Source organism: Mandrillus leucophaeus, unplaced genomic scaffold (assembly GCF_000951045.1).
Source record: "Mandrillus leucophaeus isolate KB7577 unplaced genomic scaffold, Mleu.le_1.0 Scaffold453, whole genome shotgun sequence".
Taxonomy (NCBI): domain Eukaryota; kingdom Metazoa; phylum Chordata; class Mammalia; order Primates; family Cercopithecidae; genus Mandrillus; species Mandrillus leucophaeus.
The window spans coordinates 83257-106078 of NW_012104843.1; the positions used below are offsets into that span (position 1 = coordinate 83257).

At 45.6% G+C, this 22822-nt stretch overlaps 1 protein-coding gene across 1 annotated transcript in view; it reads right to left on the reverse strand.

Annotated features, from left to right (window-relative positions):
• Nucleotides 1-13260: 13260 nt before the first annotated feature.
• Nucleotides 13261-22822, reverse strand: part of LAMA1 (laminin, alpha 1) — a 173431-nt gene continuing 163869 nt past the window's right edge. Inside the window, 6 exon segments of the mRNA XM_011994364.1 lie at nucleotides 13261-13610; nucleotides 14529-14751; nucleotides 18511-18644; nucleotides 19740-19893; nucleotides 20425-20583; nucleotides 22047-22236. Coding sequence (XP_011849754.1) covers nucleotides 13450-13610; nucleotides 14529-14751; nucleotides 18511-18644; nucleotides 19740-19893; nucleotides 20425-20583; nucleotides 22047-22236 — 1021 coding nt within the window. The 3' untranslated portion in view covers nucleotides 13261-13449.

The window sequence follows — 22822 nt, forward strand, 5'->3', positions numbered from 1 at the left end:
GTGGTGTGTAGTTGTGTGTGGTTGTGGTGGTGTGTGGTTGTGGTGGTGTGTGGTTGTGGTGGTGTGGTGGTGTGTGGTTGTGGTGGTGTGTGGTTGTGGTGTGTGGTTGTGGTAGTGTGTGGTGGTGGTCGTGTGATGGTGGCAGTGTGTGGTTGTGTGTGCTTGTGGTTGTGGTGGTGTGTAGTTGTAGTGGTGTGTGGTGGTGGTGGTGGTGTGTGGTGGTGTGTGGTTGTGGTGGTGTGTGGTGGTGTATGGTGGTGCGTAGTTGCCAGGCTCTCTTTAATAACCAGCTCTGGAGGGAACTGATTATCTCAGAACTCACTCATTGCCATGAGGACAGCACCAAGCCCTTCATGAATGATCCATCTCCATGATCCAAACACCTTCCACCAGGCCCCACCTCCAACAATGGGGACTAAATTTCAACATGAGGTTTGGAGGGTCAAACATTCAAACTATAGCATCAGCCAAAATTATAGCTGCAGGGAAATTAGAAGAAAAACTGGCAAGATGAACAAAGATTTAGTGAAATATAACACATTAGAGAATAAAAAGGGGAGTCAATAGTCAATAGGTAGAGTCATTAGAGAATAAAAAGGGGAATAAAAAGGGGTGCAATCATAGTTGATTGTATGTTTTTGCATAACTGGTTAGTTCAATTAACTGTTACAGGTATTTTACTGAGGATTTTAACATCTGAATAGTTAAAAGTGTTCTCTAATTGTCTTATAATTTCCTTACCTTGTTTGGGAGTCAGGATTATAACAGCTTTGATAAATGTGTAGGGAAGCTATCTTACGTCTTGTCTTTTGGGAAAAAGTGCATTAAGTGTTTGAGGGGTGAAAGGGAGGGGCTGCAAAGGGCATGGGAAAACTTTCCGGGGTAATGGGCATATTCATTATCTTCAATGTGGTGATAGTTGCAAGGGGGTATACAAATGCCCAAACTCATAAATCGTACACTTTAAATATTCAAGTTTATTGTACGTCAATTATACTTCAATAGAGCTGTTTGTTGTTGTTGTTGTTTTGTTTTGTTTTGTTTTTAAACCCTCACAATTTCGTTCTGGGCTCTGTGCTTGGGCTCTGAAATTTGGTAGCAGTGACCTGAATCTCCATGCCCACTATAACAGAGCAGAAGCACCATCCTCTCGGACAAACACCACCACTTTAAGTTCCAGCTCCCTTTCTAGCCTCATGCATTTCAAGAAAATCACTTCTCTTCTGACAAAAAGCAGACAGAAAGAGCAGACAGTAAAACATAAATAGACAGCTCGGGCACAGAAGGAGGTGGGGGGAAAGTCTCTTGGGTAACTGCCGAACTTCACCCTCATACATTGGGCCCCAATAAAACAGTGAGCCTTAATAAGCACATTCCTTTCCCTTCAGGTGCACTAAGATAGGGAAGCTAAAAGCAGACTTGGGGGTATGCCTGCAGCTGCAGGAAGATGTATGGGAACAGACACACAACTCTCCCTCCCAGGTAAGCACAGCAAAGAGACACAGAAGTCGTCTAAGCCTCTGATAAACTCTCCCACCCTGAATCCTTAAAAACTCTGTCTGTAAGAAAGCATGCCTCTGATCTTACTCAGTCAGAAGCCACTCTCGGGTTTGTTTCTTTAAAATAAACCTGTCCTTGACCATCAAGCCATCATGTTTCTTTCCTCTTTCTTTAACTCTTACACACTGGAGCCTAGGGAAAGGATCATTCTCTGCCCACTTCCATTACCTGAGAAAAGAACACCAGAAAAAGAAGCCCTGGAGAAAACATTAAGATTTGCAGCCAGGCATGGCAGCTGATACCTGTAATGCCAGCACTTAGGGAGGTTGAGGTAGAGGATTGTTTGAGGCCAGGAGTTTGAGCCTAGCCTGGGCAACACAGTGAGACCCTGTCTCTACAAAAAAAAAATTTTAATAAATTATCTGGGCCTGGCGGCAAGTGCCTGTAGTCCCAGCTACTCAGGAGGCTGAGATGGGAAGATCCCTTGAACTCAGTACAGCTTAGGCTGCAGTGAGCTATGATGGCACCACTGCACTCCAGCCCGGGTGACAGAGCAAGACCCTGTCTCAAAAAAAAAAAAAAAAAAAAAAAAAGATTTGTAGACTGTCAAAAGGGACATCAAGAACGTCCCCTGTGAGCCCGGGCATGGTAGCTCACATCTGTAATCCCAAGCACTTTGAGAAGCCACGGCAGGAGGATTACTTGAGCCCAGGAATTTGAGACCAGCCTAGGCAAGATAAACCTTGTCTCTACAAATAAGAATAATTAGCCAGGCGTGGTGCAGGCCTGTGGCCCCAGCTACCAGGGGACTGAGGTGGGAGGATTGCTTGAGCAGTCCTCAGGCAGTGGAGGCACCAGTGACCTGTGGTGATAACACTGCACTCCAGCCTGGGCGATAGAGTGAGACCCTGTCTCAAAAGTAAATAAATAAAACAGAATGTCTCCTATGGAAAATGAGAACTTCCAGTAGAACAACTGTGGGAAAGAGACAGGATCTTTCTGTTCTTTCCACAGTATTTCAGATTTCAGACCGCTCGAGATTCCTCTAGCTAACGACTTCACAGTTGGTAAGAGCAAGTTACCTTCACAATGGTTCTTCAGCATCTATTATGACAGTTCCTGGAACTATGCGTGCCAGATTACAGTTCACACCTGATGGTAGTGACAGTGGAAATGCCTTTAGGAGGCTTGCAGATGCCTTGGACCCAGAAAATACAACTTTTTGAGACATTTGGGAGAAAAAAGAGTGTTTTACATCAGCCTTCCCTGGGGTTCCACAAACAGTGAATGGATCTGAAGACACACCTTCAACATTCTTTAAGAAGGAACCATGAAAGCCAACCTTAAATCATTTGAAGAGAGAATGAAACTTGAAGCAATGCACAGGAAGAACCCTTACCTGATCTGCTCTGCAGCTACTGGAAACGTGAAGGAGATAGTTTACACTTCAGTGGATGGGGCTGGTGGCTTAGGCCTGTAATGCTAGTGCTTTGGAAGGCAGAGTGGGGAGGACTGCTTGAGGGAGAGTTCAAGGTTGCAGTGAGCTGTGATCCAGCCTCGGCAACAGAGCGAGACCCTGTATGTAAAAAAAGAAAGAAAAGAAAAGTTTACATTACATTTGGAGACTGGAGAGGAGCTTCTGAATACTGCTGCGATTCTTCAGATAGTCTCCCAACTGGGTAGGTAGTATTGCTTGACAAATGTCTTACAACTATCAGAAAACAATGTTCCCATTACAATCAGTAGAGCGAAAGCACAATCTTCTCCTTCCCACGTGGCTCAGCATTCAGTGCAGGCTCTGTAGAAAACTCACCCAGTAACTCAGCTCAAGAAACCAGGCTGGGTTAAACCACCTGCACAGCTTTCCTCCACACGAAGGAAAGAAATCAGGCTGGGTTAAACCACCTGCACAGCTTTATCAGGCTGGGTTAAACCACCTGCACAGCTTTCCCCACCACGAGGACAGAAATCAGGCTGGGTTAAACCACCTGCACAGCTTTCCCCCCTCTACGAGGAAAGAAATCAGGCTAGGTTAAACCACCTGCACAGCTTTCCACCCCACGAAGGAAAGAAATCAGGCTGGGTTAAACCACCTGCACAGCTTTCCCCACCACGAGGACAGAAATCAGGCTGGGTTAAACCACCTGCACAGCTTTCCCCACCACGAGGAAAGAAATCAGGCTAGGTTAAACCACCTGCACAGCTTTCCACCCCACGAAGGAAAGAAATCAGGCTGGGTTAAACCACCTGCACAGCTTTCCTCCCCACGAAGGAAAGGTTTCTTAAAAATGATTCCCTGACAAAGATCAGTGTTCATAACTAAAAGAGGCCCAAAATGAGAAAAAGGAAACATTGTCTTCCTGTTTTGTGTTGTCCTCCATCTCTATTCATGTAGTTGCTAGAAAGAGACCTTGGCCTTCCACGAGATCTGGGATGACATTGCCGGGACCATGAATGCAGCGATGTCTGCAGTCTGTTTCTTTGCAAGCAAACAGGGGACTCCATGCTCACCTGCTTCAGAAGAGAGCCCCGGCTGGCCCCGTGGGTGTGGAGCTCTGGTGGACCATGCAGACCTGTGTGGATTGTGCCTTCCAAGCTGTGACAGAGGAGTTAAAAAGAAATTATTTAGGCAGACAGTGAGAATAAGGAAGCCCTTGGTAAGGTTTTCCTTTTAATGAAAAGCAGCCCCCAAATCATTTTGTTTTCTAGCAAAGAGCAACCTGTAAAATCAAGCTGCAGACATAGACAAGCAAGCTGGAAGCCTGCATAGGCCAATGCCGGTGGTTGTGCCAATAGAGAAAGGTTACCTGGGAATAGGCACATTCAAAATGGTGGCTCCATCATCTCCTCTCTTTGCCACCCACATGTACAGTAAGGAGCAGACAAGATGGCGCTGGCCAAGTAGAAAGCCAATTTGTATAATAAGATCAGGGTGGGATGACCAGCCTTCCCCGAGTACCATGTAAATGTCACACCTGATTAAACCAATCTGTGGGCCCTGTGTAAATCAGACAGCACCTCCTCAAGCCTGCCTATAAAGTCTGCTGTGGTCCACCTCAGGCCGGCTTTTTCCCTTTTGGATGCCTCTCTCTAGAAAGAGAGAGAAAGCTGCTCTCCGCTTCTTCCGCCTGTTAAACTTTCCACTCCTTAACCTACTCACATGTATTCATGTCTTTAACCTTCCTGGTGCAAGACAGTGAACCCCAGGTATTTACCCCAGACAATGATGCTGCTTCAGCTGGACGGCTCTTGAATGCCTCCATAGAGGAGACGTGGTCGCTGCCTCCTCTGGTGGGGAAAAACGTTCTACCTCCTTTCAGTGATTAACACCTCAAGATAAAAACGGTAAAAACCAATCAGCAGAGGCAGACATACCAGTGAACAAGAGAGCCAACTGATGCTCTCAGAACCCTCCATCATATGTCATTCCTCTCTCACCTAAGGACCCCACATAGAAGTACATGCACCACAGGCAGAAATATTGTCTTATGAGGACAGACATGCCAGAAGAGCACAGGCTTTCAGAAAACCACCAATGCAGCAAACTAACTCTCCGAGCATGGACTGGGGAAATTCCTCAGCTCTCTTAACTATAGGAATTATTTTCGGCCTGTGTCAGCGACGCTGAGCTCATCCCCAGTTCTGAATAAGCTATCACTGACTTCTACCAAGGACAATTATATGAAGTCGGCAAAATCCACATGCAGAGGAGATGGACACCCAATTCAACAAGTGAGTGTGACCTCAGTGTACTGAAAACAAGCTTCCAGGAAGGACATTCACATTGGTTTGTGGATAAAGTAAAATAATTTGTGAAAGAGATAGATCCTCAGACTTTGGCATTACTGGAAAAGCTCATCAGGAGACCTGAAGTTGGTGGGAGTCTCTGCTGTGTCTGAGGAGCTGACATGAGGATGAAATACATAAGACTAACATCAAGCCCGGCGTGAAAGCTAGGCCACTGCCCTAAAAGACTTAACGAAAAGAATGTTTTGTATATGTTCAGACTGTACTTACTTCTCGGATGTACTGATGCCTTAAAAAATATTTTTGTTGCTCTAAGCAGTCTTCCTTTAGCAAAGGGTTGCCCTGAAGATTGCAGAACTTAACCGGCTTCTCTAAACACTATTAAGGTGGGAGAAATCTTGCACATTAAACTTGGGAATTTTTCCTTTTTTTTTTTTTTTTTTTTTGGAGACAGAGGCTCGTTCTGTCACCCAGGCTGGAGTGCAGTCGCACAATCTCGGCTCACTGCAAGCTCCGCCTCCCGGGTCCACACCATTCTCCTGCCTCAGCCTCCCGAGTAGCTGTGACTACAGGCACCCCCCACCCCGCCAGGCAAACTTTTTTTTTTTTTTTTTTTGTATTTTTAGTAGAGACAGGGTTTCACTGTGTGAGCCAGGATGGTCTCAATCTTCTGACCTCATGATCCGCCTGCTTCGGCCTCCTAAAGTACTGGGACTACAGGTGTGAGCCACCACGCCTGGCCTCTTTTACTTTTATTAATTGTACAGTTTATAAGTATACTTTAAATAGGAAATCAGAAAATTTTATTGATTTTAATCAATATTTATATATAGAACAGCTAAACCCCAATGGGTAAAACATCAGGGACTGACTATATACAGAAATCCACAATTTTACCTTAGAAGAGAACTTAAAGATGCAAATAAATCATGGTTTCTCAACCCGACACGGTGGACATTTTGGACAATTCTTTGTGGCTGGGAGTGTCCTGTGCATGGTGGAATATTTAGCAGCATCTCTGGCCTCCACTCACTAGAAGCCAGTACTATGTCACATACACACACCCATTGTGACAATCTAAAATGTTTCCAAACAAGTGTCCCCTGAGTGGTGCAAAGCATCCCTTGGTTGAGAATCACTGAACTAGATATATTATCTCTCTCATGAATGTTTTATGTCTGGTGCTATCATGTTCTGTTCATGTTCTTACTGTTTCCAGAAAGGGAACCACCATACAGATTGACTTCCTTTCTGTTATTTTGTATCTATTTCCTAAAGAAAAGTTTTATAAACTTCAAAAATAAAGAAAAACAACTAAGAAAAAAGACTTAGCTCTGTGTAAGTGCAGAGCCCCCATGATTAGGCTGCCACATCTCAAGGCAGGTCATTCTCCCTTGTGTTTCTTGAAAGGGTAAAGGTGAAAGAAAGGGATTTTCATTTGCAAAGGATTTTTCTCAAGAGGTCTTGTGAGCAACTAGAACAATAAAAACCCCAGATGCTATTAGATGAAGGGCAGGTCTTACAGATCAGTCTATCACACTCAAAAGGGGAAATACAATTTTCTGTTTTAGAAAAAAAGAAAATCTCTGGTGTCGAGAGACCTCACAGATTTAATAACCATCTTGCCAGGCACTGCTTTAAACAAGTAAAAAGAAACATACTTATTTCCAGCCAGGAGCCTGGAGTTCCATGGTGAGGTCACATACATCTAGTTCTCTATGTCCCACTTTCTGCCTTTGCTGACATCTGATTGAATTATTGAAAGAGTTCATCGACATTAACCCTGGACAGCCTCTTCTACCTAAGGGAGTAACTTGGAAGTGTGACCCAGTCATGGTCTGAGCTGCCAAGACAATAGCAGGGGAAGAATGCTGCATTGGTGTACGTCAAAGTAATTAAAAGCTGTTTTGTTATCAGCTCATTAATATTGATTATACCTTTTTCCACTCCATTAGAGCCGATAATTGGAGGTGGTGCTAGGTATGTTCAATGTTTCCCAACTACTCTGCTACTGACCCCGGGAAGAAAAACGTTTTGAATATTAAGCGCTTACCTTGCTGTTTACAAGCTATAGTTCATTGGCATCCACCTTGGCAAGGCTGATCCCCAGAAGGATGCCATTTTCTGAGAAGGTACAAAACTCAAATGTGATGTTAGCATCTGACCAGACTCTGTAGCCCTCTTTGACTGAAACACACAAGGACAGCCCCAAGTCAACCTCAGAGAGGCATGGGCTGGGCTGGGTGGCTGCTGTGCATTTGGGCTCTCTGGCTGGATCTAGCTCTTCCTCTGGATCCAGCTGCATCCCCACCAGCAGGTCAGTCCTGCCCTCTGAGCCTCAGCTTCCACATCTGTGTGATGAGGTGGAGCTTTTAAAGAAGACTCAAGCACTCAGCTGGGATAAGCCAGACCAGAGCAAGAATGGGCATATCCCTTCATCTACTGCCAGGCAAGCATTGGGTACTTGGCATAGGTTTACATTCTGGACAGCTGCCAATCTTGAGTCTACGACAATGCTGTTCAAACTGTAGTCTGTGGTCTGGTGTCAGTTGGCAAACTGTTACTGGTCAAGACAAGATAAGCAGAATGAATGGGAGGAAGCTTTGGGAAAGTATGTAACAGTCTGACATGTCCTGAAGCCCCCAACATATCAAAGAATCTGCCTCACTGATCAGAGGATAGGCAGCCTGGGTGTGGTGCTACCAGCACTGCAAGGTGGCCAGTGTCATGTGGCAAGAGCTGTGTATTTGTCATGCCCACAAGGACCTCTTTACAATGTGTGATGTTTGAAGGCTTGTCAACTGTAATCCAACACTATATAATCTGTATGTATTTACAATTTCTGTTTTTATAGTCATTCTGATCTTTAATGACTTTTAATATACATATACGCATATATATTTGGTAGCTGCATTAGGCAAGTAAATTTACTGTAGATGGCAAAGTGTGAAAATCATAGTGTCATTTAGGGAAAAGCACTAATGAAACCATAAATGAAACTGGTACTTAAGTGATATTTACTTATTACACAAATTCAAAACAAAGAATTCTTTGTGAAAGAATGTTGAGTTGAAAGGCAGATAGAAGCAGATTTTCGGTATTTCACATGCAAACTTTACAGTTTTGGGGAGCTTCCCATGGACTTGCTTTTCAGGTGGCTAAAACTAAAAACCATTTATCACTGCTGAGAGATTAGCAGCAGAAGATTGTACTGCAGCTGTCTGCATACACTTACGCACCCACAAAAATTTTAAATAGTCATTTAAAACATTATTAAAACAAATGAATTCTAAATCGGCCTACCAGGAATTTCCACCCGTTGGGTCTAGGCATACTCTCTGAAGCAAGAAAATGAAAGAGGTGCCTGACATCCTCAAATCCAAGAAGAGAGCCCGCTCGTCCCCAATTCCACACTGAATTTCTGGGGTGTCCCCGCCGGGGCCACAGCCGGGCCCCCACCGTTCTCAGAGCTGCCCTCATCTGAAGACCGCAAACCTGGGACCTGGGCTTCCTCCCACTGCCCCGTGACCTTTCGCCCGCCTTCCCCGTGACTCAGAAGTCAGGGCCAGACTACCCAGAGCGAGAGCCCTGTAGGGTCCCCGCCAGCATGCCCAGCCAGGGTTCCCATCCAGCTTCCCCGCCCAGGTCCCCGCCCAGCCTCCCGGGGGCTCCACCAGGCCACCTGCGCTCGCTCATTCACAGCACAGCCCCTTCCAATCTTGACGGCCTCCGCCCAGTCGAGCCTGCGTGAATCCAATTATTTCCCTCTACCTTCCACTCGGAGAGAGCGGCCAGGACGCCAACTGGCTTCTCTGGAAACACCCCGGCTCCCCAGCCCTCCTGGGGCATCTCTAGGTGACACCCCACAAGGCCCGAGGCCTCTACTCCTCCTCTCCCGTCGGCAGTGACCCTGCCTCGCACCTGCCGCGTGGGTCCAGCCACATTGTCCCAGCAGACGCTCTCACCTTAGCCTAGGGCTGGACTTACTGCTTCCAAAAGCGCTGGGCGTAGCCTTTATACGTCCGACCGCACCCCCATCCAACCGCCCAACGGCGCAACCGCCACTCCAAAGGTCGCCAACCGCTGCTCCAGGCCACGGGCTGCCCCGCCCCACGGCTCTGGGACCCCGCCCCTCCACCGCAGGCTGACCCAGCTCACCTCACCAACGGTCACGCCCACCGCCAGTCTGGCCCCGCCCCACCGTGCTCTCTCCCGGCTCCACGACCCCGCCCCTCAGCGGCAGGTCTACCCCGCCCACTCCAAGAACCACCACTTCCACAGCCAGGCACCGTAGCTCGGGCTGAGGTCCTCTTTGGCTCCTGGCAGCTGTAGCCCCTGCAGCCATCTGTACCGGATGTCTGCTGTGTTTTGTCCCCCACATGTAGTTTTGATATGTTTTTAAAACTTCATCTATATCTCACTTACTCCGCTCCCTGCATAGTAAGCGCCGTGAGGATGGGCAAATGCCTGTTCAGCTTAGGATCAGATCCTTAGCACGTGATACGGGGGCTGGTGCTCTACACCCACACCTGCTCTGCCGGCTCTCCTGGATCATCGTGGCCAAATGAGATGGTCTATGTAAGAGCACTTGTGAAAATTTTAGAACTCTTTCCATACCCCTGAAACCCCAGAAACGTAAAGAATTATTTTCATTATTATTGCTTTTCCGTACATTGATCCGGGCCCCATATTTCCAGCTTATGGTTTGGTTACAGCTCTACATGACCCAAATGGAAAGATAAAAATATTCTCCTTTGTTCATCTCCCTTTTAAACATGATTTCTCCTTAAAGGTGCTTAAAAGAATTTTATATGCAATGAGTCCTTTTATCGTCTATCTCTAATGTTTTGCCTGGCTGTTTATTGGCTATGGTGCGGCAATGTTTCTTAGTATTTTATAAAAGATATTTACATCTAAGGCCATAAGTAAAGTTGGTCTATAATTGTTTTATACTTGTCTTGTTTCATACGAAGTTATTCCACCAGTGTTAAATGAGTTGGTCAGTTTTCTTCTTTTTTCTCATGTTTGCCAGTGCTTGCCTGTAAATCTATCTGGTTGTTGGACGTTTTTGGAAGGCAGGTGTGACTGAGGATTAAATTTCTCTGTGGCCAATGCTACTGGCTTATCCAGGTGCTCTCTTTATTTCTGAAAAAAAATTTAATACTATTTTCTAAATATTGTGATACCTTTTTGAGGTTGTTATCACAATCTCTTTTACAGAGGAAGAAACTGAGGCTTGGAAACAGTGCCGCATGCTACGGAAAACAGTATAGTTCTTTCTCAAAAAATTACAAATAGGGGCCAGGCGCGGTGGCTCAGGCCTGTAATCCCAACACTTGTGGATCATTTGAGGTCAGGTGTTTGAGACCATCTTGGCCAACATGGTGAAACCTGTCTCTACTAAAAATACAAAAGTTAGGCAGGCGTGGTGGCACCTGCCTGTAGTCCCAGCTACTCGGGAGGCTGAGGCAGGAGAATGGCTTGAGCCTAGGAGGCGGAGGTTGCCACAAGCCAAGATTACACCACTGAACTGCAGCCTGGGTGACAGAGTGAGACTGTCTAAAAAATAAAATAAAATAAAAATAAAAAATTACAAATAGATTTACCATATGATCCAGCAATTCCACTTCTGGGTATATACCCCAAAGAATTGAGAGCAGGGACTCTGAACAGATACTTGTGCATCCGTGTTCATCGTGGCACTATTTACAATAGTCAAAAGACGGCAGCAACCCAAGTGCCCATCAAGGGATGAATGGACAAGTAAAATGTCTGTACATACAATGCGATGTTATTCAGAATTAAAGGGGAGGAGATTCTGACACATGCTAAACACAGATGAACCTTGAAGCTATTATGGTAAGTCACTTATATGAAGTACCTAGAGTGGTCAAATTTGTAGAGACAGAAAATAAGAATGGTGGTTGCCAGGGGCTGAGGGAAAGAAGGAATGGGGGCTTACTGTTTAATTGGTACAGGGTTGCAGGTTTACAAGATGAAAAGAATTCTGGAGGTAAATGGTAGTGGTTGTACACCATTATAAATGTATTGAATTTCATGGAAAGGTACACTTAAAGATGGCTTAAAATGGTAAATTTTATATTTTTTATATTTTGCCACAATAAAAAAAAGTACTACATTAACTGACAGACTAAACAAGGACTTCTGGCACCAAAATTAGACTGGAAAGAAATCAGATATCTCAGTAAAGGCGTCATGAGAAAAATACGATTGTCAATAGATTTTGTTGCACGTGCTTTAAGACATAGATTTGCTTTTATTTGGAATCACTTGGCAGTGAGGGAAAAGGTGTCATAATCTTTTTATGCCCTTGAGGCTCCAAAGTAGGGTTGCCAGATTTAGCAAATTAAAAACACAGGATGCTGTGCAATATTTAGCATGTGCTTACACTAAAAACATGTCTGTGGTGTTTATCTGAAATTCAGATTTCCCTGGGTTCTGTGTTTTATCTGGCAACCGTCTCTAAGAACCTGAGTCCACACTTGGCAAGAGGAGTTAAGGAATCAGTGTGAGAACCCGAAGTGCGAACCACAGTTGGTGTCTGACCTGGGAGTGCAGGCTCAAGGTCACGGGGACAGAGCTACACCCAGGTCACTCGACTCTGTGCTTGTGAAAGGCCAATGGGGAGCTGGTGGGTTTTCCTGAGGAATCCTTCGGAGAGACCTGGTGAACAGCTGTACTCATGAAAGGCCCATGCTCTGTTTTAACTCTGTTAGAGCGGGGGTGGAGGCAGGGCTGGGGTGCAAAGCTCAAGGCAGCTCCACAGTCTGTGTTCTATGTCCTGGTTTTGGTCACTTCCTCACCCAGCATGGTAGACCAGGATCTAGAATGTCTGAGCCTTCATCTCACATTGTAGCTGGTTTCCACAGAAACATGAAACCAAAGACCACCCACGGCACAGCAGAGGTTCTTGGCGCACGTGCACTGCTGCTGAGACGGGCACGTGCCCCTTTGGGCCCAGCTGCCCAGGAACTGCCTTTGAAAAGTCTGCTTTCCTCCCACGGCTGGTGCTATAGAACCATCAGCACGTCCACAACTGGCAGCTGCCTTTCTCTAAGGAACATCTTCATGCAGGTATTTAAATGGGAAAGAATTACAAATTTCAAATATACCCATCAAGAGGTGTGAATCCCCCTAAGGGTTCAAAAAACATAGGGAAGGCACAGAACAGGGACGGGGACCAGGAGCACAGCTGCCTTCCTTGTTTATCCAATCAAAATCTCTCAGAGACACAAACTCTGGCCTCCTCCATGTTGGAAAAGCAGGTCATGGCTAAGACAGGTGGAGACCGCTCAAGTGAGCATTTGGAAAATGGGATCATTTTTCTAAACGATATGGATAGCGGCCACTGTGACCTGAGCTGCAGCCACAGAGCAGAACTAAAATGAATGTGGAGGGGACTGAATGCAACTTCAGAAATCTGGGTCTACAGCTGCTTGGGCCATTAAAATAATATACTTACATGGTTTTAAAATGTTCCCTCTTTTCAAATTACACACATTATCCCAGAAAAGTAGCTGATTAAGGCAAACTGTTTCATTCCAAGTGGTGAAAATAAAATTGACAATAAAGGAAGCACTAACTTAAAATGATGCCATCTTTTCTTTTTTTCTGTCCTGCAAAATGCGCTGTCAGGTGAGGTCCTGATAGCACAAGGCCACGTCCAAGGAGGGTCCAGCTCCTTCCTTTGCTCCCTTTGCCCCTGTGACTTGCTGGAGCCTCCATAAAAGGTTATGTGGCCAACAGCTGGTGTGCTCATCTGGAATTAATCCATGAACATTGCTTGTCTGTTGTAGAAACTGGAGCTTAGAGTTTTCTTGAAGAAATAAAAGGCTTCATACTCTAATCTGTTATCATCTGTATTGACACTTTTTTAAAAGCTCAAAATGAAAAACATAAAACACTATCAAGTAATCAACAGAACATTCAATGTGTATAAAGATTTATTTTTTAAAAAAAATGTTAAAAAAGAGAGCCAGGGAATTCAATGTTCATTTTAGACCATTTAATGGAGGTATTTGTTGCACATGTGGTTTTAGTGTAACATAAACACAACATCTCTCCCCAGAAACACTTAACCTGAGTTGGAAATGAAATATGAACTGAGGAGATTCTTAATTCACACAAACACTTCTTTTCAAAATACTAGCAATTACTCCAACTGCGGATTCTGCTTGAAGTTCAGGACTCCGTCCCAGGACAGGAATGAAGGAAAACTCCGGGCCGTTCAAACGCTCTGCTGAAGTCAACGGATTGCACCTGCGGCCTCTTAATCAGCGCTAGCTTCCTCAAACACCCGCGGAACGAGGTCTGGCTGCTCAGGCATTTTTGCTTCACGCCAGCTGTTCAGGAAAGAAGAGAAGACAAATCTTGCTTAATTTTGTTGAAATGCGATCCATAGCACAAAAGGAACAGAAATAATCTCAAGTGGGTTATTTTGTTTTTAAAATTTTTCACTATTAAAATTAGAAGAATATTTTCCACATATGTGGTGTCAGTGAATAGCAGAATTCAGAGAAAACTTTTTTTTTTTTTTTTTTTTTTGAGACGGAGTCTCGCTCTGTCACCCGGCTCACTGCAACCTCTGCCTCCTGGGTTCAAGTGATTCTCCTGTCTCAGCCTCCCGAGTAGCTGGGATTACAGGCACCCATCACCACGTCCAGCTTATTTTTGTATTTTTAGTAGAGACAGGGTTTCACCATGTTGGCCAGGCTGGTCTCAAACTTCTAACCTCAAGTGATCCACCCACCTTGACCTCCCAAAGTGCTGGGATTATAGGCGTGAGCCACCACACCTGGCCAAAAACTTTTAATATATAAAATTTTAAGGCATAGTTATAACTTAAGTCATACAACAGGTGTTTATTTTATTATTTGCAACAATTCCTTGGAACATCTAAAATACATAATTCTAATCCAAAATTGACCAGAGAGATGAGTCACGAGTTTGTTTCCTAAAATGATTCCCTAGCCCTAAAATGACTCCCAAGTCTGAGAGTCATGAAATTTACTTTGGTAAAGTCATCCAGCTGCCTTTATATCATGTTCTCACAGTCTTACCCAATGATTAACTTGTGTGTGTAGATTATTTTAAGTTTTCCAAGAATTCTTAAGTATTTGAAATGGCCTTTCTAAAATGGTAAAAGATTTGTCAACCCAAACCATGTGCCTCTCTCAATCCCTATTCTACATCCACCTGAACCAAGACTTCGTCCAGGAACAGTGGCCCTTTTGAGTGGAAGAGCAGGTACCCGTACATACCAGGATAGCCACCAACATAAATGGGATTGTTGGTGTCCACCGAGGTAGACCGGGTGTGTGGACTTTCAGCGCCAACTGCATTCCCATCGACAATCAGAGTGATACGGTGTTTGCTTTTGTTAGCTTGAAGCGTGTGCCATTTTCCATCACAGAGCGCAGTGGCGGTTTTGGGCTCATACGTGGCTGTTATCCTGCCAGCACCATTGTTGACATGGAACAAGACCTAAACAAAGCAAATATCTTGGTGAGTTTATGTGTATTTAAGGAACACAGTCCATTTGTATAAGCTCTTGGAGTGGATAAAATTGCAGCATTATGTTTAAAAGGAGAGCTAACATGAGAAACAGAAAATAATTTTGAAAAAGAGCCTTTTAAAGGATTCAGATGATGGCCAAGCACGGCGGCTCACGCCTGTAATCCCGGCATTTTAGGAGGCCAAGGCGAGTGGATCACCTGGGGTCAGGAGTTCGAGACCAGCCTGAGCAACATGGAGAAACCCTGTCTCTACTAAAAATACAAAAAAATTAGCCAAGTGTGGTGGCACATGCCTGTAATCCTAGCAACTCGGGAGGCTGAGGCAGGAAAATTGCTTGAAATTGGGAGCTGGAGGTTGCAGTGAGCCAATATTGTGCCATTGCACTCCAGGCTGGGCAACAAGAGCGAAACTCCGTCTCCAAAAAAAAAAAAAAAAAAAAATTCAGATGTTATACTATTCCCCAAATTCCAGAAAGGGCAAATGGCCACCTTCAGGACCACAAGTCGGAGCACACTGCATCCTTAAATGCGGGCCTCATTTTTAGGACATTTTAGGAGTTAATAGCCTTATTGGAGGTGCTGGTCATACATTTTCTTTTTTGAGATGGAGTTTCGCTTTTGTTGTCCAGGCTGGAGTGCAGTGGGCGTGGTCTTGACTCACTGCAAACTCCACCTCCCGGGTTCAAGTGATTCTTTTGCTTCAGCCTCCCGCATAGCTGGGATTACAGGCGTCCGCCACCACGCCCTGCTAATTTTTGTATTTTTAGTAGACAGGGTTTCACCATGTTGGCCAGGCTGGTCTCAAATTCCTGACCTCAGGTGATCTGCCGGCCTCGACCTCCCACAGTGCCAGGATTACAGGCATGAGCCACCACACCTGGCCCGGTCTTTCCTGTTGATAGCACCTATGGGCAAATATGTACTAACTCTCTTCTGATGAACTGTAGATGCTCTCCCACAGCGAGTAAAGAGATCTCAGCTTTGCAAAAGATAGGAGGTGTTATGGGCTGAAGACCGCCCCCTCCAAAATTCATATGCTGAAGTCCTAACCCCTAGTACCTCAGAATGTGATTGTATTTGAAGATGGAGCTTTTAGAGGTAACTAAGTAAAGATGAGTCACCGGGGTGGCCCTCATCCAATCTGACTGTGTCTTTACAAGAAGAGAGTAGGACACAAACACGCACAGAGGGAAGACCACGTGAGAACACAGGGAGAACGAGGCATCTGTGAGTCAAAGAGAGAGGCCTCCGAATAAAGAACCTTACCAACACATTGATCTTGGACTTCTAGTCTCTAGAATGGCAAGAAAATAAATTTTCATTGTTTAAGCCACACAGTCTGTGGTTCTTTGTTCTGGTACCCCAAGCAGACTAAGACAGGAGGGAAGATTTCAAATGTACTTTTTGAAGATTGTTATGCTATATATGAAGCTTCTCAGTATTATTTCAAGATGGACTGTGACAATTAAAGATATAGGTCATAAACCCTTAGGCAACAACTAAAAATGTTAAAAAAGAACTATAAATAATAATCCAATGAGGTAAAATGTATAATACAACAGAAAATTACATTGTTTGCAGCAATTACACTTCTGATTGCGCTTTTAATTTTTTATTTATCTAAGTAAAATATTTTTCAAAAACAGAGATGGGGGTCTTGCTATATTGCCCAGGCTGGTCACAAACTCCTGGGCTCAAGCAGTCCTCCTGCTTCAGCCTCCCAAAGTTTTGGGATTACAGGCGTAAGCCACCGTACCTGGCCCCTGATAACATTTTTTAGATATCACATAAAAACATGCAAATAGATACAAAAGTTTTTAAAGTATAGATGAGGGAAAAAGTTGGCTGTAAGTCAGTGTAGAGAGGCAGCAATATGACATCAAGTTAGTTCTGTTTTGATATGAATTGGAAAAGAGGTGAAGGGCAAAAGGTCAGACATGACCTTTCAGATCCTCCCCACCCCCACTCTAGGATACCATAGGGGGTGGTCAAAACCCAGCAGGGAGTAAGTAGGGAAATACTAGAAACAACCACTGAGTCCCGGGGAATCTAGAACATGGAGACTTGTTCCTTGCCTTCCAAGAGGCACTAGTGTTGGAAAATTCAGGCCTCTTACTCCCACAACAACAAGCACTGACCACAGTGCTGCAGAAATGCTGGTAAAACGTAGACAGAGGACCAGAGAGACACCATCCCTGATTCCCCACGGCCTCTGTGTGGCTTGGCAGAAATCCCCAAGTTTGCACATGACCCCACGGGGAAGGGGGAAGATGAAGAGGTGGCACTGCCCGTGACAACCAGGATGAGAGGCCTGAGCTGAAAGGGACACTGGCCAAACTCTCCAGGAGCAGCCCCCACGCAGGGGCAACACTGAGACCCAGGACCACTCACTGTAAGAGGCTGTCCTGAAGCCCAGGAGACTGAGCTGTGGCTCAGCTGCTGTCCACGAGAGCGCCCACAGAAAGGAAAAGGGTCATCGAGACTCCCTGCCCTGCATCCTGCCTGTGCCCAGACAGCCCCAAAGGGGAGACGAAGGAAAGTGAGAACTGGGAGAAACTGCGAAGGAGGCGGTTTCCAAGCAGGAGACTAAAGGATGAGTACTGCAAATTGTTGACTTCATTTTGTTGCCAGCAGGAGAGGGACAGGAGAGGCTGAAAGGCAAGAGCAGAATAGTCACAGAAAAAAATAACGTGTTTTACATTACAAAAAATTAGAGCGTGGTACGTCTATCCCATGGAGTAATACTCCACCACGAAAGGGAACGGACTGCTGATATGCACAACCATCCAGATGAACCTCCCGAGGTCAGGCTAAGTGTGAAAAGCTGATCTCAAAAGGATACCTACTGTGTCACTTCATTGATGTAACACTGGCGAAACAGAAATTAGAGGGACAGCAAACAGATTAGCAGTTGCCTAGGATTAGGGGTACAGGAGTTGGGTGTGGCCATGATGGGGTAGTAAGGGGGAGCCTTTTGGTATTGATACAAGTAAGTATCTTGATTGTGCTAGAAAAATGCATAATGTTTGTAATCCCAGCACTTCGGAAGGCGAGGCAGGCAGATCACGAGGTCAGGAGTTTGAGACCAGCCTGACCAACATGGTGAAACCTGGTCTCTACTAAAAAATACAAAAATTAGCCTGGCATGGTGGTGCATGCCTGTAATCCCAGCTACTCAGGAAGCTGAGGCAGGAGAATCACTTGAACCTGGGAGGCAGAGGTTGCAGTGAGCTGAGATTGCATCATTGCACTCTAGCCTGTGTGACAAGAGCAAAACTCCATCTCAAAAAAAAAAAATGCATAATGCTACCACTAGGAAACCTGGGTCTGGGTGAAGGGTGCATGGGGCCCTCCCTGTACATTTCATTGCAACTTCCTATGAATCTGTAATCATTTCCAAATAAAACGTTAAAAAAAATTATTAGAAGGGATAGGGCATCAGGTCAGCAGCTTATTCTCAGATGCTTCAGGAAAAAAAGTTCTTTGTATTATAGTTGTAATTTTGCTGAAAGCTTACTTTCAAACATATAAAAAATTATTTTTGAAAAGCTTTTAAAAAACGAACAAACAAGTTTTTTTTTTGTAGCCATATCTGTTTTTTAAATAGTAATGGGACCATTGTTTGACTCCATAAAAATAGACAGTTGTGAATTTGAATCTGCTGTTTCTCAATTGCTCTGTCTCTGACACTGGGGGGAGGAAGACCCCATGGAGAGGAAGCACCCACCTTGCCGTCCACAAGCTCTAGTCCAATGGCATCCACTTTGGCAGTGCTGATCCCCAGGAGGACACCATTCTGCGAGGAGGTTCGAAACTCCAGTGTGATGTTCACATCTGTCTGGACTTTGTAGCCCTCTTTGACTGTAACACACAAGGACGGCCCAAGTCAGGGTGAGCGCTGCCAGGCCCAGGTTGAGCATTTGGGCTCCTGGCTAAGGGTCGGGGGACCTGGCTGTAGCTCCTCCTTTGGATCCAGCTCCATCCCCACCAGCAGGTCACTCCTGCCCTCTGAGTCTCGGCTTCCACATCGTGGAGCTTTTAAAGAAGACGCGTGCAGCCAGCCAGGCCAGAGCAGAGCCAGGCGTCTCCTTCATCTGTGGCCGCAGAAGCACGTGGCCCTGCCTCACCCTGTGGACACGTCCTCCCTGTGGCAGTCTTTCCCGTGGGCTGTTGGGATTTGATCCCTGGAATCCCTTTATCATCATCCAAGAATAGTCCACTTTATTTTCCTAGTATCTGTGTACTTGGAGGAATCATCATTTACTGAGTGTATCAGAGTCCATACTAAATTTGTTAAAGGTGGGGACTGAATGGAATGATTTTTTAATTCAGGTGATAAAAAAGGCTGAGCAGCCACACTGGGGCTATTGGCCACAGCAGGCAGCTGTTACCATGACCAGGGCTGAAGGAAAAGGGGAGAAGGTGGTATCCCCAGAGCATACCCGGGGGGTGCGAGGCGTACTGAGGCCACGGAGGGGCTGCCCAGCAGGGCTGGAGCCTGAGTCCCAGGAACAGGAGACAGGAAGCGCAGTGTGAACGAGAGATGTTCTGCTGGCTTCCCCCTCTTCCCCACCCAAACTTCTGCACAGCCTCCCTGGCGCCAGCTGGTCTAGACATTTTATGCTGCTGATTTTTAATTCAAAGTCCTTTCTTAACTTGGACACTGAGTGTGCATTACAGAGCCTGAGGAAAGTATAGATGAAACTAGCACCCCATGTCTGGCGTCTGTCAGGAGTCACACTGCTCCTGGCGGGAGACTTTGTCAGGCCATCCAGATAGCACAAGACCTGAGAAGGCTTTTTACGCCAAGAAATTAGGAATCAACTGGAATACTGAACTCAATGTGGTTTTCCTGTAGCCTTGTCCAGCGGGTCCTGTCTCGTACTCTCGGATCCGCATTGCTTTAGAGTCCAGGCTCCGCCGGGCACTGCTTTCGAGAGTGTTGCTAACACATACCAAGAGCTGCGTATCCACTTCCATCAAAGAACGTCCCCTCCTGGGCCGCCACGTAGCACCTGTTCACCGTGAAGGTGGACACCGGGCTGTCCTTGTCCAGCTGTTTGCTGTTAACCGTCACATCCCCAATGCAGGCAGGGATGCTGTGGGTGATCTAAGCCAAATGACATGCAAGAGTAGACGGTGGTGATTCTAACGAGAAGGGCCTGGACACATTTTCCTTCCACTTCATCAGATTGGTCTCAATAAAACACATTAAAATGTTATCTTTTTTTAAAAAAAACTTTGCCACGATACTTCACATGAATGTCTAAGTTAGAGCTACCATTTGAGCATCTTTGCTAATAATGCCGTGGAAGTGTTTTCTATTATTTTAGTGAAATATCGTGGAAATAAAAAAATGCCGAGTTTACTAATGTGCGAATACGCATTTGCTGGGCTTCCCTGAATTGCGCTGTGGCCATGTGGCTGCGGAAAGGGAGATGTTCATTAACTAAAAGACTGATCGGGTTCTGAGGGGCGGCCCTGGCACATGATCTGTGGACATGCCTGCAAAGTCAACTTCTTTACAAGCCCCAGGTTCAAACAAGGTAATTTATACATAAAGATGCCGTGAGCTATGCTCTTCTACAGAATAAGCAAAACCACAACAAAGGTAAAATGTCAGTACAGAAATGCTGCTTACATTTCCAATTTTCCTGGCCCGGTACTGGGAGGGCAGGCCTCCTAGGTAGAACAAACCCTCCACATCCAGCGTGGTTCCGTCTCCCACCACGGTCACCATGGGGGACTCTTGGCCGTCAACCGTTATTAAGCCTTTTCTTTTAACATAGTCTGTCTTGACCTACAGCGAAGTGAAAACATGCATAATTTTTAAGGAACCTGAGAAAACTTTAACAGATGTATCAACTTTAACAGATGCAACATCTGTTTCTGAGAGCTGTAACAACCTGAATGCAATGCTAAAGGGTGGTTCAAATTTTTAGACAGTTGGTGATGAAAAGCGGCTGAGCCTGGCAGAAGAAAGGAGGCAGGTATGAAACTGCCTTTGCAAAAACTGTAACAGTGAAAGAAACCTGACATAGAAAAATGATGACAGTAAGAGGAGTCTGACATAACTGACTCTATCTTGCTTCTGACCTCATAAGCTGTCTTTGCTAATTCAACCTAGCTATGGGAGGAATTTAGCTGACAGTTTAAAACAAAGATGGTAACAGTGCCTTCCAGAAATGGGAGGAATTTAGTGGATAGTTTAAAACAAAGATGATAACGGTCCCTCCCTAAAACTGATTCCCTCCTTGCTCAGGGACCAAAATCACCTCTGTAAAATTAAGGAAATGCCACAAGGTTGGAATTGTGATAGGGGCCTGAATTCTGCTAAGATACAGGCATAAACTCTAACCAGCCATTGTTTCTTCTGCTAAGATGTAGGCATAGTTAAACCCTAACCAGTCATTGTTTTATAATTTGCCTTTTTAAACTACTTATTACTTAGGAATCACATAGCCAATAGTCACAAACTTTATAACTTCCCCAACTGCCCCTATAGATAACATTGCTATTGTAAAACCTAAGACTGGCATTTGAGATATTTTTCAGACTTTGCATTCAGTATGAACCAACTGGCGCCACCCAGAGCAGTAACCCCTACCCAGAAACTGACTCAGCACAAGAAGACAACTTCGACCCCCTATGATTTCTTCCCCAATCCAATCAATCAGCATATGCCATTCCATATCCCCCGGCTGCCAAACTATCCTTGTTTGCACAAGGTTTAACCCTAGTCTTTGAATTCTTGGGGAGGCAGCTTTGACAATTATCTCCTGGCAAGTTGCCTCTGCAATAATGAAACTCTTTCTTTGCTGCAAAACCTGCCATTCTTAGTGCATTTGCTTTCCTGGGCAGTGGACAAGAACAACCCAGCTGGACAATTACAGGCACAGGTAAAGCCTGCTGCACACCAGAAAGTGGTCCAGAGTCCTGGTTATCAGAAAGCAAACGCCATGAGGGGAGGCTAGGCTTTACATACTCCTTGCCAAGTTGAGAACATGTCTAGTACCTTTTGTTCATCCCGCCAATGTTTGCTGAGTGTCTATTTCATGTCAGGTACTAAGCAAGGCCCTGGGGGTATTTCAGAAGCAGAAAAGATCCCTGCCCTTAAGACTTGCAGTCTCTGGGGGAGACACCAGACACGCACGGCGAGATAGAGATGAACGGGGATAATGTGCCTTTGAGAAATGGAGTGAACCCCAGTGATATATGGAACAAAACTCAGAAGCAGCCAGCACAAGCCTCCTGAGATCGTACCGTGTGCCACTTGCCATCGCTGAGCAGTGCGGGGTGAGAGACCTTTGTTCTGCCTTTGCCAAGGTCAAACATGAAGTGGAGGCGGCCCCCGTGCAGCTGGAGCACGGCGTAGTCTGCTTGGTTCTGATGAGCCACGTAGTAAATCAGGCCGCTGGAGGCGAACGTGCGGATACTCAGCTCAACCGAGAGCCTGGAAAAAACAAGCGCTGAGCGTTGAGAAAGGAAACTTTAACTTTTCATTTTTAAAACCTCAAAGAGAGGACTCCACAATTGTTTCGGCGTTTACACTGAACATCTCAGGAAAGAGGGGAATTCATTCCTTCATCCATTTACACATCCATTCATTTAACTGCCTACCTCTGTCTGCCAGGCTGTTTTAGGATGAGGATAGAGCCATGAACAAAGAGGAAGATCAGATCCCTTTGCTCATGAAGCTAATACAGAAACACACCAGAGAGTGAAAGTGGGTCCTGTAGAGGCCAACCGGTGGCTACCTTACGTAGTCAACGCGGGTAGCTCTGCAAAGCAGGTATCTCAGCCCAGCTCTGAGTGACAGAAAGGGGCAAGCCCCTGCAAAGTAAGGGGCTTGATGACAGTGGGCAGCAGGAAGCCCACCTGAGGCCGCGGGGGAACCAGAGCCACTGCAGGTGTGCAGGAAGGCTACACCTGGGTGGGCCCCGTCAGAGGGACCACGGTGCCACGGGAGCACCCCGGGACAGGATGAGGGCGGATGTGGCTCCATCATAGGGAGGAGGGGCTTTGAGAGTTGATTTTCA